Source organism: Morone saxatilis, unplaced genomic scaffold, assembly GCF_004916995.1.
Source record: "Morone saxatilis isolate NCDOM2014 unplaced genomic scaffold, NCSU_SB_2.0 Contig9, whole genome shotgun sequence".
NCBI classification, from domain to species: domain Eukaryota; kingdom Metazoa; phylum Chordata; class Actinopteri; family Moronidae; genus Morone; species Morone saxatilis.
In genome coordinates this window covers 8,674,099-8,693,707 of record NW_023340268.1, presented here as the reverse complement: position 1 = coordinate 8,693,707, position 19,609 = coordinate 8,674,099, and the positions used below count along the sequence as shown (strand labels likewise).

Below are 19,609 nucleotides of genomic sequence, written 5' to 3'. Positions count from 1 at the left end.
GAGAGAGAGAGAGAGAGGAAGGTAATGGCTGTCGGTCGACTCGTAACTTGAAAATTGTGAAATGGCCTGTTTTAGAGAGAGTAGCTCGTCCTTTTTGTGCTCTGTGAATCAACCCTCGTGTTGGAGGTGTTTTAAAGGAGGCTGTTTGGTTTGGTTAAATCACCACACACCGTTTTTTTTTTTTTTTTTAAAGCCTCCAACCTGTCAAATTAGATCCTGTGAAGGTACCTGCTGTCCGCCGTCAGTGGGTCTACTTAAAGTCTCCATCTGTCATAATGTTTGTAGGATACAGCTGTGAGTCCTGCTCCCAAAAATGTTCAATTTAAAACCTCCACATACCAGATCTAACATGGTCAGTAGTGTAATGACATTAAGGTCTTAACTACACATATAAGAGACCTATTGTTCAAAGCTCTTCATCCAGCTGCAGCTTTTTTTCCCCCCCAGCCCTTGAAGCTTCACTCTTAACCCAAGAAAGATGATATTTTCCTGCACTGGTTTAGTTTGTGTGTGTATATATATATATGTGTGTGTGTTTGTGTGTGAATGTGACTTGATTAGATTAGATCAGATTTTACACATATAAAAAAATGCTAATGCCAGATGTGAAGCGATGATGCTTTTGACAGGCATTTGCAAGATCATTATTTACTCTACCTCACATACATATCTTTTATTTATTTATTTATTTATTTATTTATTTATATACCTCAAGAGCAAACCCTCAAGTCAAATTAGGGCAGTGATTATGGTTCACCATGGGGCTGTGTGTGTTCAGCGGCTGGCCCCATGCTCTGGAAATCAGCAGCCATCCCAGGGTAGATTCCAAAGATGTTGTGCTAGAAGTAGGCCAGTTTGACACCACTGAGTGCCGTCCATGCAGATGGACTCACATCAGTGTCTATAAGGTAGCACAGTCCCAGTGATTGAGAGCACACATGACATATTTCCACCAGTTCTTTGTGTGTGTTTTTTACATTTGGTGCTAGTTTTGAGAAGTCAAAGCTCCAATCATTTAGTTTTATTGTTTGGATCAATGTCTCTACTCACCTCACAGAATACGTCGACGTATCAGCTGCCTGAAAGACTTGCTATCATCAACAGGAGTGTTTTTTCTCATTAAAATGCTTATAATAACAGCGTTGCTGGAACTTGCAGTTCCTATGGGCAGGACTTTGAGCTGACAAAGCTGGGATTGGTTGCCAAGATGAACAGAGTAAAACCAACCGAGGGTTTCTCAAAGTCCACAGCAACAATTCCTTAAGACTGCATTCACGTCTTGAATTATTCGCATCATTTGGGGTTTGGGAATTTCAACTCTTGTCTCAGAGGTCAAATAAAACCAACAAGACAGACAACAAAACAAAGAATTGATGATATTTGTTGATGCTTCTTATAGCGAAACACACATTATATTTAAAACAACTAATGTAAACTACTGGAATATATGAGATTTGATTGGAAAATGTAAAGTTTAATTCCTTTGTGTTTGTTGAAATACTTAAATCATGTCTGGAAAGTTGTAATTGATTGTATTTTTAGTTCTGTTGTAAATGTTTGTTCCCTTGTTCTTCCCTCTTAAGAAAGCCAGTGATTACGGTTATTAAAGTTGGTTCATTTAGGCGTTAGGCGTTGAGGAAATGCATTTTGATAGCAGTCAACAGCAGTGATTTGTCTAATATTTTATTGTTTAGTCAGGCGATGGTTAAAGAAACAAGCAATCTCTGTTAAAAGTGATAGCTAATTGTATATTGTATGTAAATATATGTTGTATTGTACAGCTGAAGTTATTAGTTGGTTAATTCATTAGTTGATTGACAGAAATTTAACTAAAAAATATTATTTTACTTTATTATTAAAACATTTTTCAAATAGACGTTAATGGAAAGGTTTTGGACCGATTATTCAATCTAAAAAAATAAATTTGAAGTTGCCTACTTGGACACATTTCACTCGTTCCTCACATTTTATTGACAATAGTTGGTTACTACTCTAATAGCGTATAATGCTTGTAGGTCACATGAATATGAATCTTTCACAGGGATTCACCAATTACGTTATTGGGTCCGATATTGTCCTCATGTACATGTAATTATGATCATAAAACTCCTCTGATACTGCACCAAATACCACTTTACAACTGCGTGGCGTTACATAAGAATTCGTTCGTTGAGCAGGAAGGCAGAGGCGAAGCAATGTCAGCAGTTTGGACATTTTTTAAGCAACTTTCACAACATTTAAAGGTCCAGTGTGCAGGATTTTAGTGATGTAGTTGCGCTCTCCCCTTGCAAGCAGGAAGGAAAAACTACAGTAGCTGCGCCTTTATCTAGAGCCAGTGTTTGGTTTGTCCTTTCTGGGCTACTGTAGAAACATTTAACATAGAAGACGACCCACAGCATCTTTACACGTAACAGGCTCATTCTAATACTCAGGTGATTATACACTAATGAAAACATAGTTATGCATATTCAATTTCTGCCAATAGATCCTCCTAAATGTTACACACTGGACCTTTAACATTGATACAGTCAAAAAGTGAGAAACATCTGAAGAAAATAAATTCATTGTTACAACTGCAATAGGATTATTAAGTACTCATATTGGTATTCGGCATCTGCAAGTACCCAAATGCATGGTCTGTAAAAATACAAACCATAAACTTTCATCAATACGTGTTCCTTTGTAGTGTGAATTTGCATCAACCTTACACCTGACGAGACTACGTAAGTGCAAATCAACGCTGTCCGTCTTTGCGTAGTGGAGATTGAGCCATTAAGTCGGCCTGTCTGAGAGCTGTGGATGGGGCAAACCCTGACCATTTATCTCAGGGCTTTGGCACATTTCATTGGCTACTGCATAATCCGCTAAAGGTCACAGCCACTAATTACACTACTCCAAAACGGACAGATGCCTACCCTGAGCTTGATTGTGCTCTCCTTCACCACAAGAATATTCAAGGGTTGCGTAACCATCACTTGGATGATTCTAATAACATGTGCGCCGCTCACTATTCACCGGAGTGACCAAACGCCTGCCCTCTTAAGATAACGAGGCAGACCTGAAGTCGTTCATTTTTTTCTCACCATTATACGCGTCTATCTAGTGTTTTCTGATGTGTCTTCAGATTGACCTGTAAACTGTCTTTTCTCCTCCTTTACAGACGCCCGTATGTCACCGAGCGAGCTCGGTTTGGCTGCATGCAGGGATCAGTTTTAGCCAAGCGGCGACCTCATTATCTTTGGCGTCCAATCAGTCCTCCGGCCAGTTCCTAATTGAGCCATCAGCGCCTTAAGGGGGAAGAGGAGGGATGAACGTGTCAATTACAGTAATGAGGGGGCAGCCATGCAGAGGGCAGTCAGGGAGAGGAAGGCGAGACAGAAACCTTGCAGTGTAGCCTCATTCTGGTCAATTCACAGCTAATCAAAGAGAATATTGTAGCTTGACGGTGGCGGAGTTCGTAGAGTCAGGAGGGAAGAGCAGTTTTTAATCATTTCTCCCCTCTAGCTGTGGGATATTTCTACATGTCTTGTTGTGGTAATTGTTTAGAGTTGGAGTCTAATGAATATATGATGATGTCCGGCAGTGCTGCGATGTAATGTATGAAAAGCTCCATGTTGGCACAGCACAGACCGTATCGTACATGATTGATTGTTTGGAGTATTGTGTTAGTTTTGCAGGCTAGCCAGATAAATTGCTAGTCTGTATATAATGTTGTTTGATAACGAACATCATTAAGAAATTAACTATTAAAACATCTTGTTGAATTTGCTATCTCAAATATTAATGTACTTTCTTTTGACATGGTTATGTTAATGTTCTGCTATTGTCCAGGTCCTTCTACAGCAGTGGACTGAATGTGCTCGTATTTAGACCTGTAGACGCATTTGCAGCCACTTTTGACCGTTATTTTAAATAAAATAGAATTGTGTTTTTATTTTAAATTAAAGAAATTCATCTTGTAGGTCAGATTATATCATGTTTTTGACATCATGTTGCAGGCTGGAGGGCAGGAAATGGCCCCTGGGTCGGCTGTCAGCGATTACTGAGTTACATCTGTAGTTACAAAGGGATACCTGAACAAATTGTCAAGTAGCTAAATTTAGCCAATAGTAGCTATTGCTGAAACAATTAGTAAATTGGCTCACCAACAACTATTTTAATAATCGTTTAAGTCGTATCAAGCGAAAAAGCCAAAGGTTCCCTTGTTCCAGATTTGTAGCTTGTCTCTGTTTTATATAACTATAAATAGAAAATGTCTGGATTTTTGACATGTGGACAGACAAAACAAGAGTTTTGCAGATATCGCCTCAGGCTCTAGGACACTGTGATGGACATTTGTCACTTTTTTTTAATAATATATAGACTAAAAATGAACAGTTTGGTCCATGAAACGTCAGAGAATAGTTTAAAAATCCCAATTGCAGCATCGCAGAGCCCCAAAGTGACAAATGTCTTGTTTAATCCGACCAAAAGGTCTTAATGAGGTCAGTATCGGCGCCGACACCGATCCAGCATATCAAGCCATAGTGAAGACTAGTTGGCAAGCTGGGAGAAGAGTCAAAAGTATTGGATTAAAGGGTTTATACAGATGACTCAAATTGCATATGCCGCTGTTGATGCAATACATGGCACTGATAATTGACACAGATTTTTGAGTTGAACATAATATGCTGGGTTTTATTACAGCTTCTGATTAATTCTCAAGCTGGACACTCTGAAGTGTTGAAATGTGGTTTGTGGAGGCCCCATGTGCACTCCACTGGCGTTTTCATTTTTTCCGTCTGGCCTAACAACAATCCCACAGGAAAGCATGGACATGGAGGGTCAAGACTATAGGGAAAACTGAACAATCGCCACAGGGCTCAGCCTGTGTGTAGGAAGGATTGTGGGTTTTAGGGAAGTTGGTGCATTTTAGAAAATGTAAGTTGAGCTCCTACTGTCAATGGTTAAACCTAAAATTGGTTGAGAGTTGTAGGTTCAACAAACTAGATGATGGTTTTGTTGCCAGTTACTCTTTGATCTGTATTATTCAGGTGTTTTTTTTTGCCAGTTTTCACTACAGCAGTGAGTCAGGGAAAATGTACCTTTGGAATCCATTTGCAGTCACCGTCTCCAACCAGTTCATATTTCTCTCCTTTGATTAAAGATATTAAAAAGACATATGCAAAAAAACTGAAACAAATCAATAACAATAATGTCAAACATGAAATCAAATAAAACTTTGATGAAGATTGATCAGACAGTTCATAATGTAAATTGCAACTAATAGTTATTTTCATCTGACTCTCTTAAGGAATCAGTTTTGCCTTGTCTTAAAATTGTGAAAAATGTCCATTATAATGTCCCGGTCCCTTTGTTTATCTATCCATCCAAAAGCCAAAGAGGTTTACTATCATATATCACAAAAGAAAAGCAGGAAATCTTCACCCTTGAGAAGCTGAAACTAGGTCATCTTTGGCATTTTTGCTTGAAAAATTACTTAAATAATTCATGAATTATTAAATAACTGCTAATTCCTTTTTTTTTTCTTGTGTCAACTAATTAATTGCCAATTAATCGACTATTTCTTTCAGCTCCAAGCAGCGTTTGATTTAATGCACCGCAGCAGCAGCCACCCTAAAAGCTAAGGCATCAGCATCACACCTGACCGAGTTTAATGAATTGTTGAAGGTAGAATTGTGAGTATTATAAGATGAACTGTGCAGCACTACTGTAAACTTAAATCACAGCTGTGGACGTATTCAAAGCTCTCACCTCGGGAAGGATATGTGCAGCTGTATATATTACTGCTAGTGAATTTGGATTCATTATGAAGTAACTCATTTGTAATTCTCGATACAGAGTCACTTTTTTTTATCTGTTTCAACTGTGACATAAGCATCATTATACACTGCTGAAAACACATTTGACAAACTGTTGTTACTGCTTAAAAAACAGAAAAATACATCCATCTGAATCTATAAGATTTTCACATTATAATCAATAGCAAAGCATTTTTTACCTGCAGTAATACATGTAAGGATATCGCTTCAAAATAATGAATCATTTGACTCCAGGGAGTGTGTAACATTACCAGTTTCTTTAGTATAAAATCTGTAGCTTGTGCAGAGTTCTCAAGGCTTTGTTAGTCATTTGTTCATTATTTTCATTTCTTATGTATGAGGATTTCAAGGTAACGCAAAAATAAAGAAACAGTGATTCAACCTGTACACAAAGATGGCTCGCCAACCTACAGTACAGCCTACGAAGGTGTGTGTGTGTGTGTGTGTGTGTGAACTAACTAACCTGCTCCGTGATTATACCCACATGATTTAAATAATGTCACAGAAATGTGTGTAGCTATGATGTACAATATTAATAGTCATCCCCACAAGCAAATATTAATTCTGTTGACATAGTTTGAGGTATTCAGTCAAAAACTAATGCAGAGCTGAGGGCTTTGTAGAGCAGCCTTGGCTATTATTTCTGCCATTAATTTAGTTAAGCTCTCTATGAAATGTTTCAGGCTGCCCTGTTCACTGAAATCCTTTTTTTTTTATGTAGAGCTGCTCTGCTTTTCCTTCAAGGAGAAACGGCATCGATTGTGTCAGTGCTGTCACAGAACGGCCCTAAAGGGGCTGAAGCATCATGCGTGCAGAAAAACATGCTGACAGTTTTCTTGTACGATCTGATGACTCATAGGTCTTAGTTTAAGCATTTAATAATCCATTAATCCATTCAATCTATAGTCAAGTTCAACATGAATTACCCAATCCTAATTAGTAGAATAGTGCCACATGTATATAACTTATTTAAAGGTGAAGTTATGTAGTTATATGCTAGTTTGTTGTTGTAAATTAAATAAAGTAGTGCACTAGTTACACTCTGGACACTGTTTTGAAAATGTTCTGACTTAAAGGTGCACTATGCGATCTTGCAGTGGGTTCAGCGCAATTATCATTTTTTGTCTCCAATCGTTAGGCATTCCTCTGACCTTTGGATCCGCTTAGCGTGCCTGGCCCGCCCTGAATACACTGAAAAAAACGGGTCTCGGCGGCAACAAACACAGGCTTCAGTTAAACGCTCAAACAAACACTAAGTGGGCGCAGGCTTGCTGCACCAAAATACAAACAAACCAAGTTCCAGCCAATCACCAACAAGATTGGTTGGAGAGAGGGGTTTTGAGGGGGGTGGGGGTTAGTGCGCCTGCAGCATAATTGGGGGCAGAGAGGCAGATAGTTGATGGAGTAGCGTGGAGTTTGCGTTGAGAGAATAAAGCCATTTTCAATATGTAATAGTTTGTAGTTCCTAGCTTTTGAGCTTGCTCTGTTTTGTTTGAACGACAACAGAAGCGACATCATGCTAGATCGCATAGTGCACCTTTAAGCTCATTGTTAGGACTATCATTGATTAGGTGTGTATGTCTAGGTGTGTATATCCACAACCTTTTGATTATAATGGTGTAGAACAACACAGATTTCTTCTGCAGCTTTACCTGGTGAAGTGCACTTGAGCAAGATACAATGCCCAGCCTCTCCTGACTCTCACTGTAAAGGCCAGATGAGGACATCTCATCCAAATTTCAAAGCATGAAATCAAATCAGAAATCAATTAAATTAAGAGCTTTTCCCCTGACATGTTTATTGCTATTTAATAGTGGGGAGTTTTTTAGCTAAACATATTGCACTTCATCAGTTTTTTCATGCCATGTGATGCTTTGAATGGAAACCAGTGCATTTAACCTGGTACAGAGTGTTTTCTTCACCTTAACTGTCTGTGACCCCTCTGTCCTCATAATCAGAAGGCATTGTTATATTTGTTGTGCTTAAGTTAATTGTACACGACACAAATACGACAATTTCTTCATAGCATATCAACAGACGTGATCGATTAATGTCCCTCTCCCGTCTCTTCTTGTGTTAATGTTTGTTATGTACAAGAGGAGATTTTTAAGCAACCTTTCTGTCTCTGTCTCACGCAGGAGAGCAGTGACGTGCGCCTCACCACAACAGCTGCAGGGAAGTTTGTTACTTTTGTCCCTGTTGAACAGACGATGAACTGAGGACCTTCATTCCTCAACTCAACACATCTCGGCAGCATCCACACTTCACTCTCGCTCCCTGTCAGCAAAAAGGAGTCGACGACGTCGCCACATCTGGGCAGAGAAATGTGTGTGTGCGTGTATCCTCGGATGCATGACTGTGTCTGACTGGTTTTGGATTAAAGTAAGAGGTCGTAGGCTGCACTTCCTCTCTCACCTTCTGAGAGGCACTTCTCCACTTGACTGACTACGACTTTCGTCTTCACAACTGCAAAGCATCATGGGTAGGAAAAAGATTCAGATCCAACGGATCACCGATGAAAGGAACAAGCAGGTGAGTGTTTTTGGTGGCTGGTTATTATCGATGAGGGCTGCAACCAAGTGTTAAATTATTAAAAGTAAAGTGTTTTTAATTATTCTGACGATTATTATTCTGGTTAATCTGCTTTTAAAGGGCAAAGCATTTAACCGCTTCTTTTGGTACTAGTTAAAATAAGTCTGTGAGTATAGAAAACTTTCAAGTTGGTATTAAATGATCAGATTTCTAATCTTGTCAATGTATTCTTATTACTCTATTCTATGATTTGGCTGATATGGTCAAAATGTTATCATGATGAATGTCTAATTATTATTTCTTTCATTTTAAAGTCTGTTTTTGAACTTATGACCTGATGCGATGCGGTAATGTAAATGTATCACAGATGTATAAAGAGAACTGGATACGGCGTTGGAAGCGGCAGTCCGTTGATTCTTATGAAAGCCAGTCAGCGGTGCATGAAACCAAAAAAGCCACTTCCCACTGTAAAGTTTCTGGAAGTTTTCTGTGGTGCCGACACATTCCTCGTTAACCTTGCATTTTTGTCTTGTAAAAAAAGAAAAGAAAATGGTTACTGTCAGGCTCCAAGTGACCAGTTAAAATCCAGCTGTCTTATTATAAAAAATGTTTATACTCTTGTTATACATTTTGTCAAGTTATTTTCTTTTCTGCTTTTAAAACAGGCGTGGTATTTCTTAGACTTAGATTTCTAATACATAGAAAATCATTTTAGAATTAAATAAATCCCATGAATAAAATAGGACCATGTATGCTTTTAAGGACCGTTATCGTTTAGATATATTTGAAAATACGTTCTTCATTCTCATGAAAAATCTCAGATCAAAAGAAACTGAGCGTCGGCATATTAAAATCATGTGTGCAGTTGACTGAAATGTGTTATTTTTGTTACTGAGGTCCAGAGGTTTTTTGTTTGTTATCTCTCACTGCCAGCCTGAGGCAGCAGGCAGATTTGAGATGGTCTGGAAGTCATTGACAGGTTTTGTACGAGAGTGAAGTCATGGCTTTGCTGTGGTCCTGCACTGTTTTTCTCTTTCTGAAGCTGCTCTGTTGTTTTGACTCGGCTTTATTCTTGTCAGTGTCTCATTCAGATATCACATTTGCTGCAGTGAAAGGTTTCAAGTAAATCGCGGGGTCTAAGGACAGAGGATGTTGAATTCTGTAAAGCCCTCTGAGGCAAATTCTGATTTTTGGGCTATAAAACTAAAATCTAAATTGACAAGTATTCAAAAACAGGCTCAAGAATTTGCCTTTTGCAGCTCGATTTGTTGTTTCCATTTCTCCTCACAAGTCTTCACTGCATGAGGCTGCCACCACATTTCACAGTAGGGATGGTGTTGGTCGTGCCAAACAAAGTGCTTTGTATCACTGCTGCAAGTTCAGTTATGGTTTCGTCACACCACAGAATATTTCGCCTTATGCTCTCAGTCCGCAACATGTTTTTTTTTCCAATATCCAAGCACACTGTCATGTGTAATGTCTTTTCCATGAGTGCCTTTTGTTTTAGCCCTTCTGCCATGTGGCCCAGATTTGTAAAAGGCTGTATTGATTGTCGTTCTTTTAGATAGATCGACATCACAGCTAGGAGCTCTGCAGCTCCTTCAGAGTGGCTCCTGATCTCCTCCCTGACCAAGGTCTAGCTCTCTCAGTTGGGTCGTCGGATGAGTAGTCATACAAAAATGTTCATTTGGTATTTTTAGTTTTTAGTTTTTTTTTCCTGTTATCACTGCTTTTGTGAGCATCCAAGAGTCCAAGAGACCATCTCCTCACTGCAGACAGATCCTCGAACGTTTGTATAGTAAATACTGAACATGCTTCAGTTTAAATCATCAGTTTAATTCTTGCAACATAAGCTGTTTAGACAAATTTGTAAGCAACATAATTAGTTGATAGTTTCACTGAAACGGTTTGACAAATTGAATTCAGGTTGTAACTGTCCACCTCACTAGTTCCTCTTTAGGTTTTTTTATTGTGCCACTGTAGTTGGACCAAAGCGTGTAGTGTATGTCAAGACTGTACAGCCCACATTGTGATGGCAGAAAGAGTAGAAACCCAAGAAAGACTTGACTGGTCTGAGAGAAGTCAGTCAACAATCCTTGTTATTCTTACAATTAAAGTCTTATTAGTCCACTTTTTTTATTTGATGTAGTTCAGATTTAATCTTGGAGAGGAAAAAATGCATCATCAGAGAATCAAAGCTGAAAATAAAATGTTAAAGTATTTGTGATGCTTATAACTGGTTTTATTAGCATATTGGAGGATGGAGTATGACTTACAAAACTATCACTGACTGCTTTAAAGCTGATGTTTGAGGCTATTATTTAATCGTAGTGTTAATAGTTATAAGTCATAAAGTATCGACAAAAACAAGGTAGCTTCATTCTTGATGCTGAAAACAGACTCTACTGTATGTCAGTGACTGTTCTGGCAGCCAAAGTACCAGTAAATACAATTTGTTTAATAATAAAAGTCTAGACCTCTTTGTGTCTGGATCACAAAGGGCTTATGCAAAGGAAAGACATGCATGATCCTTCTTCTATAATATTTATCTCTGCTGTTTTTTTTTCTCAGGTTACATTCACAAAGCGAAAGTTTGGCTTAATGAAGAAAGCCTACGAGCTGAGTGTATTGTGTGACTGCGAGATCGCTCTAATCATCTTCAACCACGCGAACAAGCTGTTCCAGTATGCCAGCACTGACATGGACAAGGTCTTGCTCAAATACACAGAGTACAACGAGCCTCACGAGAGCCGGACCAATGCAGACATTATTGAGGTAAATCCACCTTATCAGCAGCGAACGTGTAGCTGTGAGTTAGCTAAGATTGACAGTTACCATTGTTTGAGTTTTAAATCATGTAGAAAATGTTGTTCCTGTGTTGGCACATTTATTATTACAGACTTTAACCTTAAACAGAGCTGAGATGCCAGTCAGTATTCATAGACATTATCAGCTTCCTCTCAGAAATGGAAGCCAAAGAATCAAGTAGAAATATGATAACTTAATCTGGTTGATTAATAAATCTCCTTTGTTATGAAAATGTTATTGTTTAAATTTTTCCGAGTGATCTGGTAAAATTGTGACCGCCTTTTGTACAAGGGATTGAATGAGGTGTTTTACTAAAAACAACAGGACCAGTGCGATATGAGGATGCAAATAAGCACCATTTAGCATAGTTTTAGCTCAACAGCTGGTAACACTCACAAGAAGTGTGTGGTTTTGTTTTCCTAGCATGACAAACTAAACAATTAAAAGGTTAAACATTTTGAAAGGAAATCACACAAGTAGTTGCAAAAAACATAATCTCAATGTGATAATCTTGTTGTAAACCTGCAGCAGTAGCCACATTACTGAATTTTATTTCTGTGTATTCAGAATGTAAACATAGTAAATTTAAAGGCATACATACAGTGTAATGTCATCCAAACTCAATTGGAACAACAACATACAGAAAAATAAAATGTATGAGTGAACACAAGAAAAACAAAATATTGTAATTGCAATATCCAGACTGAACTGGATAAAAAATGTTTTTTTTGCAAACCCTTCACATAACATCTATTTGTAAAGCCTACTTTCTACTACCCAAAAGCATGAAAGACCATTCAGAAATAATCAAGCTTTTGTGGCAGGCAATTACAAATTTGAAATGGTAGTATACTCTATCAGATTCGACTCTGTATCAGAGATAACAGAAACTTAATCCAACTAGACTAATTTACACTACTGCCACTCATTTCATTTCTCTTGTACTTTCATAGACCTTGAGAAAGAAAGGCTTCAATGGTTGTGACAGTCCAGAGCCGGACGGTGAAGACTCCATCGACCAAAGTCCCCTAAATGATGAAAAGTACCGGAAGACCACAGAGGACCTGGATGTTCTCTTCAAACGCTACGGAGTAAGTCATCTAAACATACTTAAATAACTAATTTCATACAGAGTGTATCGTAATTACTGTTCTGCTTCTCTCACGACTGCAGACTTGTTGGTCAGTAGTGTCTGTTGTTGTTCTGTGTTTGGCTTCAGTGCCTACAGGAAACAGCTACTGGTGTGAAGTTCCTCTAACTTGACGTTTCACACTTTTTTTTTCACTGGTTCCTTTGCAGGAGACAAGAAACGTTAGATTGTCATAGGAGATAACAGATATATGAACTGTTTTTTGGCCACTGCAATATCTGGTCATAGTTCTTAAGCCATATTTTAAACGGTTAAGGAGACTGCATTATAATTTAAAGTCATTTCAATTAGTTTTTAAGTCAGCAAGAGATTTATATATGGTTATTCTTAATGCCTACCACTGGGTCGGATTATCCTTTAACTCAATGAAATGAGGCGGTGAAAACACTACCGCTTTTGTCCACAAAGGGAACCAAAATCTACAAAAAATGAAAGGCCCTTGGTTCTGCTTTAATTAATATTCTTGACATATGATGTCCTTTTGTTTCTGCCTTCATGACAGCTTTTTACCCACTTTGACTACTCCGTTTGTTAGACTGTGTGTACAGCTTTTGTTTTCAGTGCTGAAAACCTCAATTGCTACTGCTTTGGTTTTATTTTACTACTATACACTGATGATACTTATCTGTATCTCCCATGTAAATCCCACTGCTCACTTAAATCATTGCTGTGATTTATGCCCACCTGCAACTAAATATAGCGAACTTAAAGATCCTTAAATATTTATTACTATTTTAAAATGAATTCAGGTGTCACTCCGTGCATCGTGTCTGTACAATTTGGAGAAAGAAAGGCTTGTTATGGTAAATTTAGTTTATCACAGATAATATGTGTATTTGTGTGCAAATATGACTGCCAAAAAGCATGAGGAAATGCAAAAATGTCAGACATATGTTTGAATGAATTCAGAGTTTAGTTGCGTTTTACTGAAAAGTAAACTGACAAGTTTATTTTATTTTCACCTGTGAAATTACCTGCTTATTAAATATCTTGGGCACTAATTCTTTACTAGCCAAATTTAAGAGATTCTTATTAGAAATGTATGTATTCATTGTGTATGTATGTGTTGTGTCATGTGTCATAAGTTTAAATTAAAAAAATAAATAAATTATAGCATTTTATAACTTTGGTGAGGGATGTAGATCAGTGTTACGTTCAATGAGTCCATCAAGATCTACACCATACTTCAGCAAATGTTTTCGACTATCTTGCCTTCATCAGGGTGGCGTTAAAAAACTAATATTGTCGTGGTGCATGTAGTGCTGGTAAAATGTTTTGTGTTGGGTCCAGAGGATTTAATTACCACTAAGCCACCAACTGTTAAAAGCCACAACATGCACTGAAGCCCTTGATTGTCAACAAAGAAAAAAGATGCAGGCTTTGTGTAGATCCCAAGAGAGCTTGACTCAGTTTCCACAGCGTCGCTCACAGTCGACTGATTCCTCTTCTTGTGTCGCCAACCATGAGCTCAATGTTGGTTTCAGTTTACTTTGGTTAACAAATGGATGCAGACAAAATTAAGACTGAACTGATATAACCAATTATATTGATAATATAATAACACCGATTAGAGAACAGAGATACAATCTCTCAAAATGGTGTACTTCTTCATTACATATTTTATAGGCAGCTGGCCACGGTATACGCAGGATGATAACCTTCAAGTTGTGTTTTGCATCAGGGGGTTCTCTGACTCTTTGTCAGCCATTACAATTGTGGATCTTGAAACTCGTCTGGTTCTATCTCTTATTTTTCTGAATTATTATCAGGTCTAAATACAAGTTAAGAGAAAGGATGTACTCAAATAAAACAGTTTTTTAATGTTATCTTTTGGCATGTTTAGCTTTTATTAGCTGGTTTTATTTGATGGTTTAATGGTGACGATTCAGACAGCAAACATTTGGAGAAATGGCTGAATAAGATGCAAGTAAGGGCCCTAGCTGAAATCGAACTGGGGACGTTGGTGGTATATTGTAGGTTAACACCAGGACGCCCAAGACTAACATAAAACTTTAAAGTACATGAAAACCATACATACCTTGGTCTTGAATTTAATGTAGCAGAGATAGAGCGCCGAGTAGCTGTTGTACGATAAAGACTAAAAGTGAATTTCTCCCTTCCCACTTTGCAGCAGTCAACAGCTCCGCCCCAGACGTTCTCCATGCCAGTCACAGTCCAGTCGTCCAATCAAAGCACACTGCAATTCAGTAACCCTGGCAACGCACTGGTAACTACCTCCTATGTAACATCATCGTCGCTCACGGATACCCACCTCCTGTCGCCACAGCAACCGGCTCTTCAGAGAAATACGGTGTCTCCTGGGTTGCCACAGCGACCAGCCAGTGCAGGTGAGCAAGTGATATTCTGCTGAGTGTGGCGAGACTGAAGTGGTCAGACGACTAATAGATACCAGCAGAAACAGAATGTAATTCAGTGAGGTGAAGAAAGAAGTCATATTATAAAAGTAATATGTTATTTTGATCCTCAAATTACGTTATTTTTGCTCTTTAAAATCTGTCCATTGTTATCAGTTATTCTTTCAGAGACCTACAGTGGATATTGTGTGTATCTCCTTATCATTGCATGTAAAGAGCTGCTTCGTGCCTAAGGGAGTAGAGCACATTCCTCCACACTGAACTAATTTGCAGTGTGTGACATTTACTGCACTCCTCCTCCAATTTGGAAAAAATGTTTTACTTTTGTATTACCTTTTTTAAATTTTTAGTTTATAGCTGTATCAACCAAATATTAAACATGGGAGAACTGGAGTCAATAAGCATGGTTTCTAATTACCCCATTTACACTTGTCATTTCAAGTGTCCGTATGCATTTACAAGTATCTGGATAACATCTAGATGAGACACTTTTATTTACAATCAACCATAAATAGACGTTTCCTGGCTACATGAAAATCATCTGCCCAAGACACTAAATGTGAATGGGGTCTTACGGTTTATTTTTCTTGATTTATAATTCAAGATTTAAAGGTACACAATATGTCCATTGAAGGTTGGCATACTGTGGTCTGTACTAAAATTGCTAATGTGCAATTAAGAATAATAATTATAATTAGAAGAGGAAAGATAAGAACTAGAAAAAGAAATATTAAGGATAAAGATTAGATGTATGTGTATAAAAATATGAAATGTAAACATGTAAATATACACGTCATTATGGATTTCCATTGGCAGTTTGTAGTCAAATATTTAGAATTTGTTGAGATTGAGTTGCAGCATGTTGGGTAATATGTCATTGCTTCCTTATTTTTCTGATTTTATATTTCAAATATGAAAGCTATGTTATTGTTTTTGTTCCTAATTCACTTCCTTTCTACCCATTTCAACCTTTTTCAATAGGGGCTCTTCTTGGAGGCGACCTGAATAATTCAAACGGAGGATGCCCTAGTCCAGTCCGTGAGTACTCCTATATTTGTTCAGATCATGAGTTTGCTTTAGTGAGTTTTTCCAAATCCTTTCCAAGGTTCTTCATCTCCTCTGTGCCATCTGTGATTGTGCCTTGGAGGGATAAGGGGATGCCACCAGTAACATCAACAGACATTCATGGGATTCCCAGCACTTCCCCTTGGATAAATAGTCTGCTTTACAGATCACCTTTTAACATTATGTGCTCCATTTATTTTACAGTTCTTTCTTTTAAATGTTTACATGAGAAGATGTTTTTGTATACTTAATTTTCATTGGCTATTTAGAGTGATTGAGTAAATGTTGATATTTCAAAGAAGACTGTGCATATGTGTACAAGTAGTAGAAGGAATACATTTGTCTCGGGATCATGTCCAATGATCACCAACACAAACAGATTCTGAAAAGATGTTATTAGATGATAGTTTTATTCTGGATGACGTGGCGTTGGCTTAACAGACAGCTTTATTCTGTCGACGTTGACGTATCTTCAAATAAGAGCGTCTCAGAATAGAACAACTGTTTGGAAAAAGAAAGCTTTGGAGGATTATTTTAACACAACTTTGAGTCTGCACACGATGTCTACACCCCGCTGTCTGCATTCACCTGTTTGATTTTCCTATTGATTTCTGTCCATTCGCACCTCTATCACCCCGCAGCTAATGGATACACCAGTGCCAGGGCCTCCCCAGGCCTCCTCACTGTTTCCAACGGCAACAGTCTGGGGAAAGTAGTTCCGGCCAAGTCTCCACCCCCACCTCCCAGCCCCCAGATGGTCAACAGCCGCAAGCCAGACCTCCGAGTCATCACCTCACAGGGCGGAAAGAGCCTCATGCAGATGGTGAGCTTAACCAAGCCGAACTTGTGTTGTCTGGGTCCTTTTAGTTACCATTTTCAACCTTGTGCGATTTTAAAAAACACCTCTGTTAACACATTTAGTTACTTGGGATAATGAAAAGTAAGGAGCTTAACAAACAGTTACAAAACCAAGACACCTGAAACTCATTTTTCTCAATTTTTCAGGGGCCATGAGGGGATAGAAATTGTTTTCATTTTACCTCAGGAAAGCATACCTTCACAGGCCAACGAATGAGATGGAAAACTATACAAAAACATTGGGAATTTACATTGCTGTATCAAATGAAATACAAGAATTTGATTGAAGATAAACACTCTGTAGGAGGCTATTTGCCATCATTTTTGTACCTGGGAGCAGAGATTTGAGCTCTCCACTCAATGTTCAACATCTCATTATTTACTCTGGCAAAGTTAGTGAAGTCTTGGATGAATCAGCCAACTCCCACTGACATACTGATGAGATTTCTCAGAACCTTTTTAACTAAACATCAACCCACGTTAGCTTATAGCCATATTTGACAGTGTATGCTAACCACCAACAGGTCATTAAAACATTATTTCCTTTGAGATCGAGTTCATTCTTGACCTTGGAAACATTCATTAACGAAACCTCAGGGTCCATTTAATAGCTGTTGTGGAGCTTTTGATCATATCACACCAGCAGGTTCACCAGCAGATGAAGTTTGCCCACATTTCCATTTTTCTGAGCATTTTTAACCTGCAAATGTTTTTCACTGCCTACTTGTATATGAGACGAATCACTCGTAGTGACAGACCCACAGAGAATTATCACCTGCAGTTCTACAAAGCTGTTTAGCATCTCTCAGCTCATTGGTTTGGTTTTTTGCCCACAACATGTAACATCAGCCGCAGAAAACCGCTCTGATAAACTCATTTATACTTCTTGCCCAGCCCCAGATTGCAGACAGGCACAGTTAGCGGGTAGCAGGTGAACGTAGTGATGCATGTAAAAAGTCAAATGTTTCCCTCAAGAGTTGGCTAAAGGGAAAGTGAATATTAGGTTTACAATCATCAGCTCCAAATGAATGCTAACGTTGCTCTGTGTCTGCTAGCTGTATAAAGAAGCATCTAAAATGTTCAACTTTATAAGGTGAAAATATGTCAGTGTTGTGTTTGCAGATTATTTATTCTTGACACTAGAAACTGTAGAGGAAGATCATGTGATATGAACAAAAGCTACTAAATGGACCTTGTGGTTAGGAGGCAGGCAGAATGAGATGGCATCTTTTTGTGATTTCGATCCTTTTTACTGTAACAAATAACCCACAGTGATTAATTCTATTGCTAAACAAACCAGTAATATTAAATAAGTAGTATGCCAACTTAGTAAGTAGTTTTATTATCATTTATGTATTTCTTAAACTACTCTATTTACTTTTAACTACTCATATGAATCAGAGTTGTAACTCTCTCTGTTACCACCCTTTGCAGACAGAGGATGAGCTGGAATTGGTAAACGAGGTGATTTTTCCCCACGTCAGTCACTCGCATGAGTCGATGGCTATTGACTGTCCGCACATTATTAGCATGGTTACTATGCTGTACAAGAGTTTCTCATTGTTTTGGTCTTGCTCCACTGACATTTCTTGGGATTCAGCTTGTGGTTCCCACCTGACTGCATGTGGTTCAGGGCTCATGGATGTGTTGTTTCAACATTGTTGTAGCATTAGGATCATGATCTTCTCAGTGATAATCTAGAAGAACCTCCAAAGTATTCAGTGCACAGTGGTTTAGCAGAATTATCCTTGAGGGATCCTTGAACCAGGCCCATTTACTTCATCATATGATACCACTTAAAGCATGGGTGTCTTTTCACTTGGCATTGTGGTGCTAAGCGCCGCGGAGCATGTTCCCTGTTCACTGACACTCACACCGACTCTCATTTTCACCTTCCACCAAAATTGTCAATTAGAGATTTGTTTAAAAATTAACTGGCATTACATTAAAGGCATTTCACCCAGATGTTTTTCTCCCAGTCACGGGTTTAAATGTACAGTAGCTCTAAAGCATTTGCAACAAAAAAGGTTTGTTTTCTTTCTAATCTTTGGTTGCCTTTTTATTTTGAAACCAAATTATCAATCAATTAGTAGATAAGCAAAAACTTTAGCAGAAACAAATTAGATAATTAGTAGTTTTACTCTAGCAAAAATGGCAAATATTCTCAGATTTCAGCCTCTCAAATGAGGATTTTATATTTATCTCCGACATATATGAGCATTAATGAGATATCTTTGGGTTTTGGACAATTGGTCGGACAGAACGAGCAATTTTGAACAAGTCACCTTGTCCTGAAATTACACTTTGTTTTTTTTCACTAGGTCCTGACATTTTACAGACACAATGATTAATTTATTATCGCTAAAAATAATGAGCCAATTAATGACGGTAATGAAAGTAATCGTGAGTTGCAGCCCTACAGATGATGCTTGTCCCAAAATATTATTTAATATAAATATTTAAAAAGAGAAATAAATTATTATATACACCAAAAACTTAATGATGGAGAAATCTTGTCATCCTGTAAAATCTCGTTTTTAATTTGAGCTAAATTTACTCAGAGAGAAGGATGATGGCTGCTGCTCTCTGCTGCCGGGGCTGATTGTCAGTCCCCCCTTTATAATTCCACTCCAAGTTGATGGGCAAGAATCTAATTTTCCAGAGGGTAGTGATTCATTTTCATCACTCTCACCCTGCCGCCCCTCCTCACTTCTTCACAAAGGCAGTTAATTGAATCTGGCCCCTCTCTCCGGTCTATCTCCTCTCTCTCTCTCTCTGTGTAAATTCAGCCTTAGAGTCATAACTCTGGCCGAATGTTTCCACTCAGGATGATCTGCATTCACAAGGTCTCACAATATAGAAGAGTAATTCCAGAGCAGAATTATTGCATCTTTGGCTTTTTGTATGCAGACCTTTTTTTTAAATTTATTTTTCCTCTTACAAAAGGACCTCAGTTTGCTTTTATCTGTGTTATAATTCAACTGAACCAGACTCAAGAG

The 19,609-nt window shown here is 38.2% G+C and overlaps 1 protein-coding gene across 3 annotated transcripts in view; it reads left to right on the top strand.

Annotated features, from left to right (window-relative positions):
- Window positions 1–19,609, top strand: part of LOC118343039 (myocyte-specific enhancer factor 2D homolog) — a 30,963-nt gene that overhangs the window by 504 nt on the left and 10,850 nt on the right. For 2 of the 3 annotated variants that reach the window (XM_035681762.1, XM_035681760.1), the window contains exons 2-8: window positions 7,961–8,354; window positions 10,926–11,129; window positions 12,116–12,253; window positions 14,444–14,660; window positions 15,669–15,725; window positions 16,394–16,575; window positions 18,045–18,074. In XM_035681762.1, coding sequence (XP_035537655.1) covers window positions 8,301–8,354; window positions 10,926–11,129; window positions 12,116–12,253; window positions 14,444–14,660; window positions 15,669–15,725; window positions 16,394–16,575; window positions 18,045–18,074 — 882 coding nt within the window. In that variant the 5' untranslated portion in view covers window positions 7,961–8,300. The remainder of the gene's footprint in view (window positions 1–7,960; window positions 8,355–10,925; window positions 11,130–12,115; window positions 12,254–14,443; window positions 14,661–15,668; window positions 15,726–16,393; window positions 16,576–18,044; window positions 18,075–19,609) is intronic. The other variant, XM_035681761.1, reaches the window with a different exon arrangement.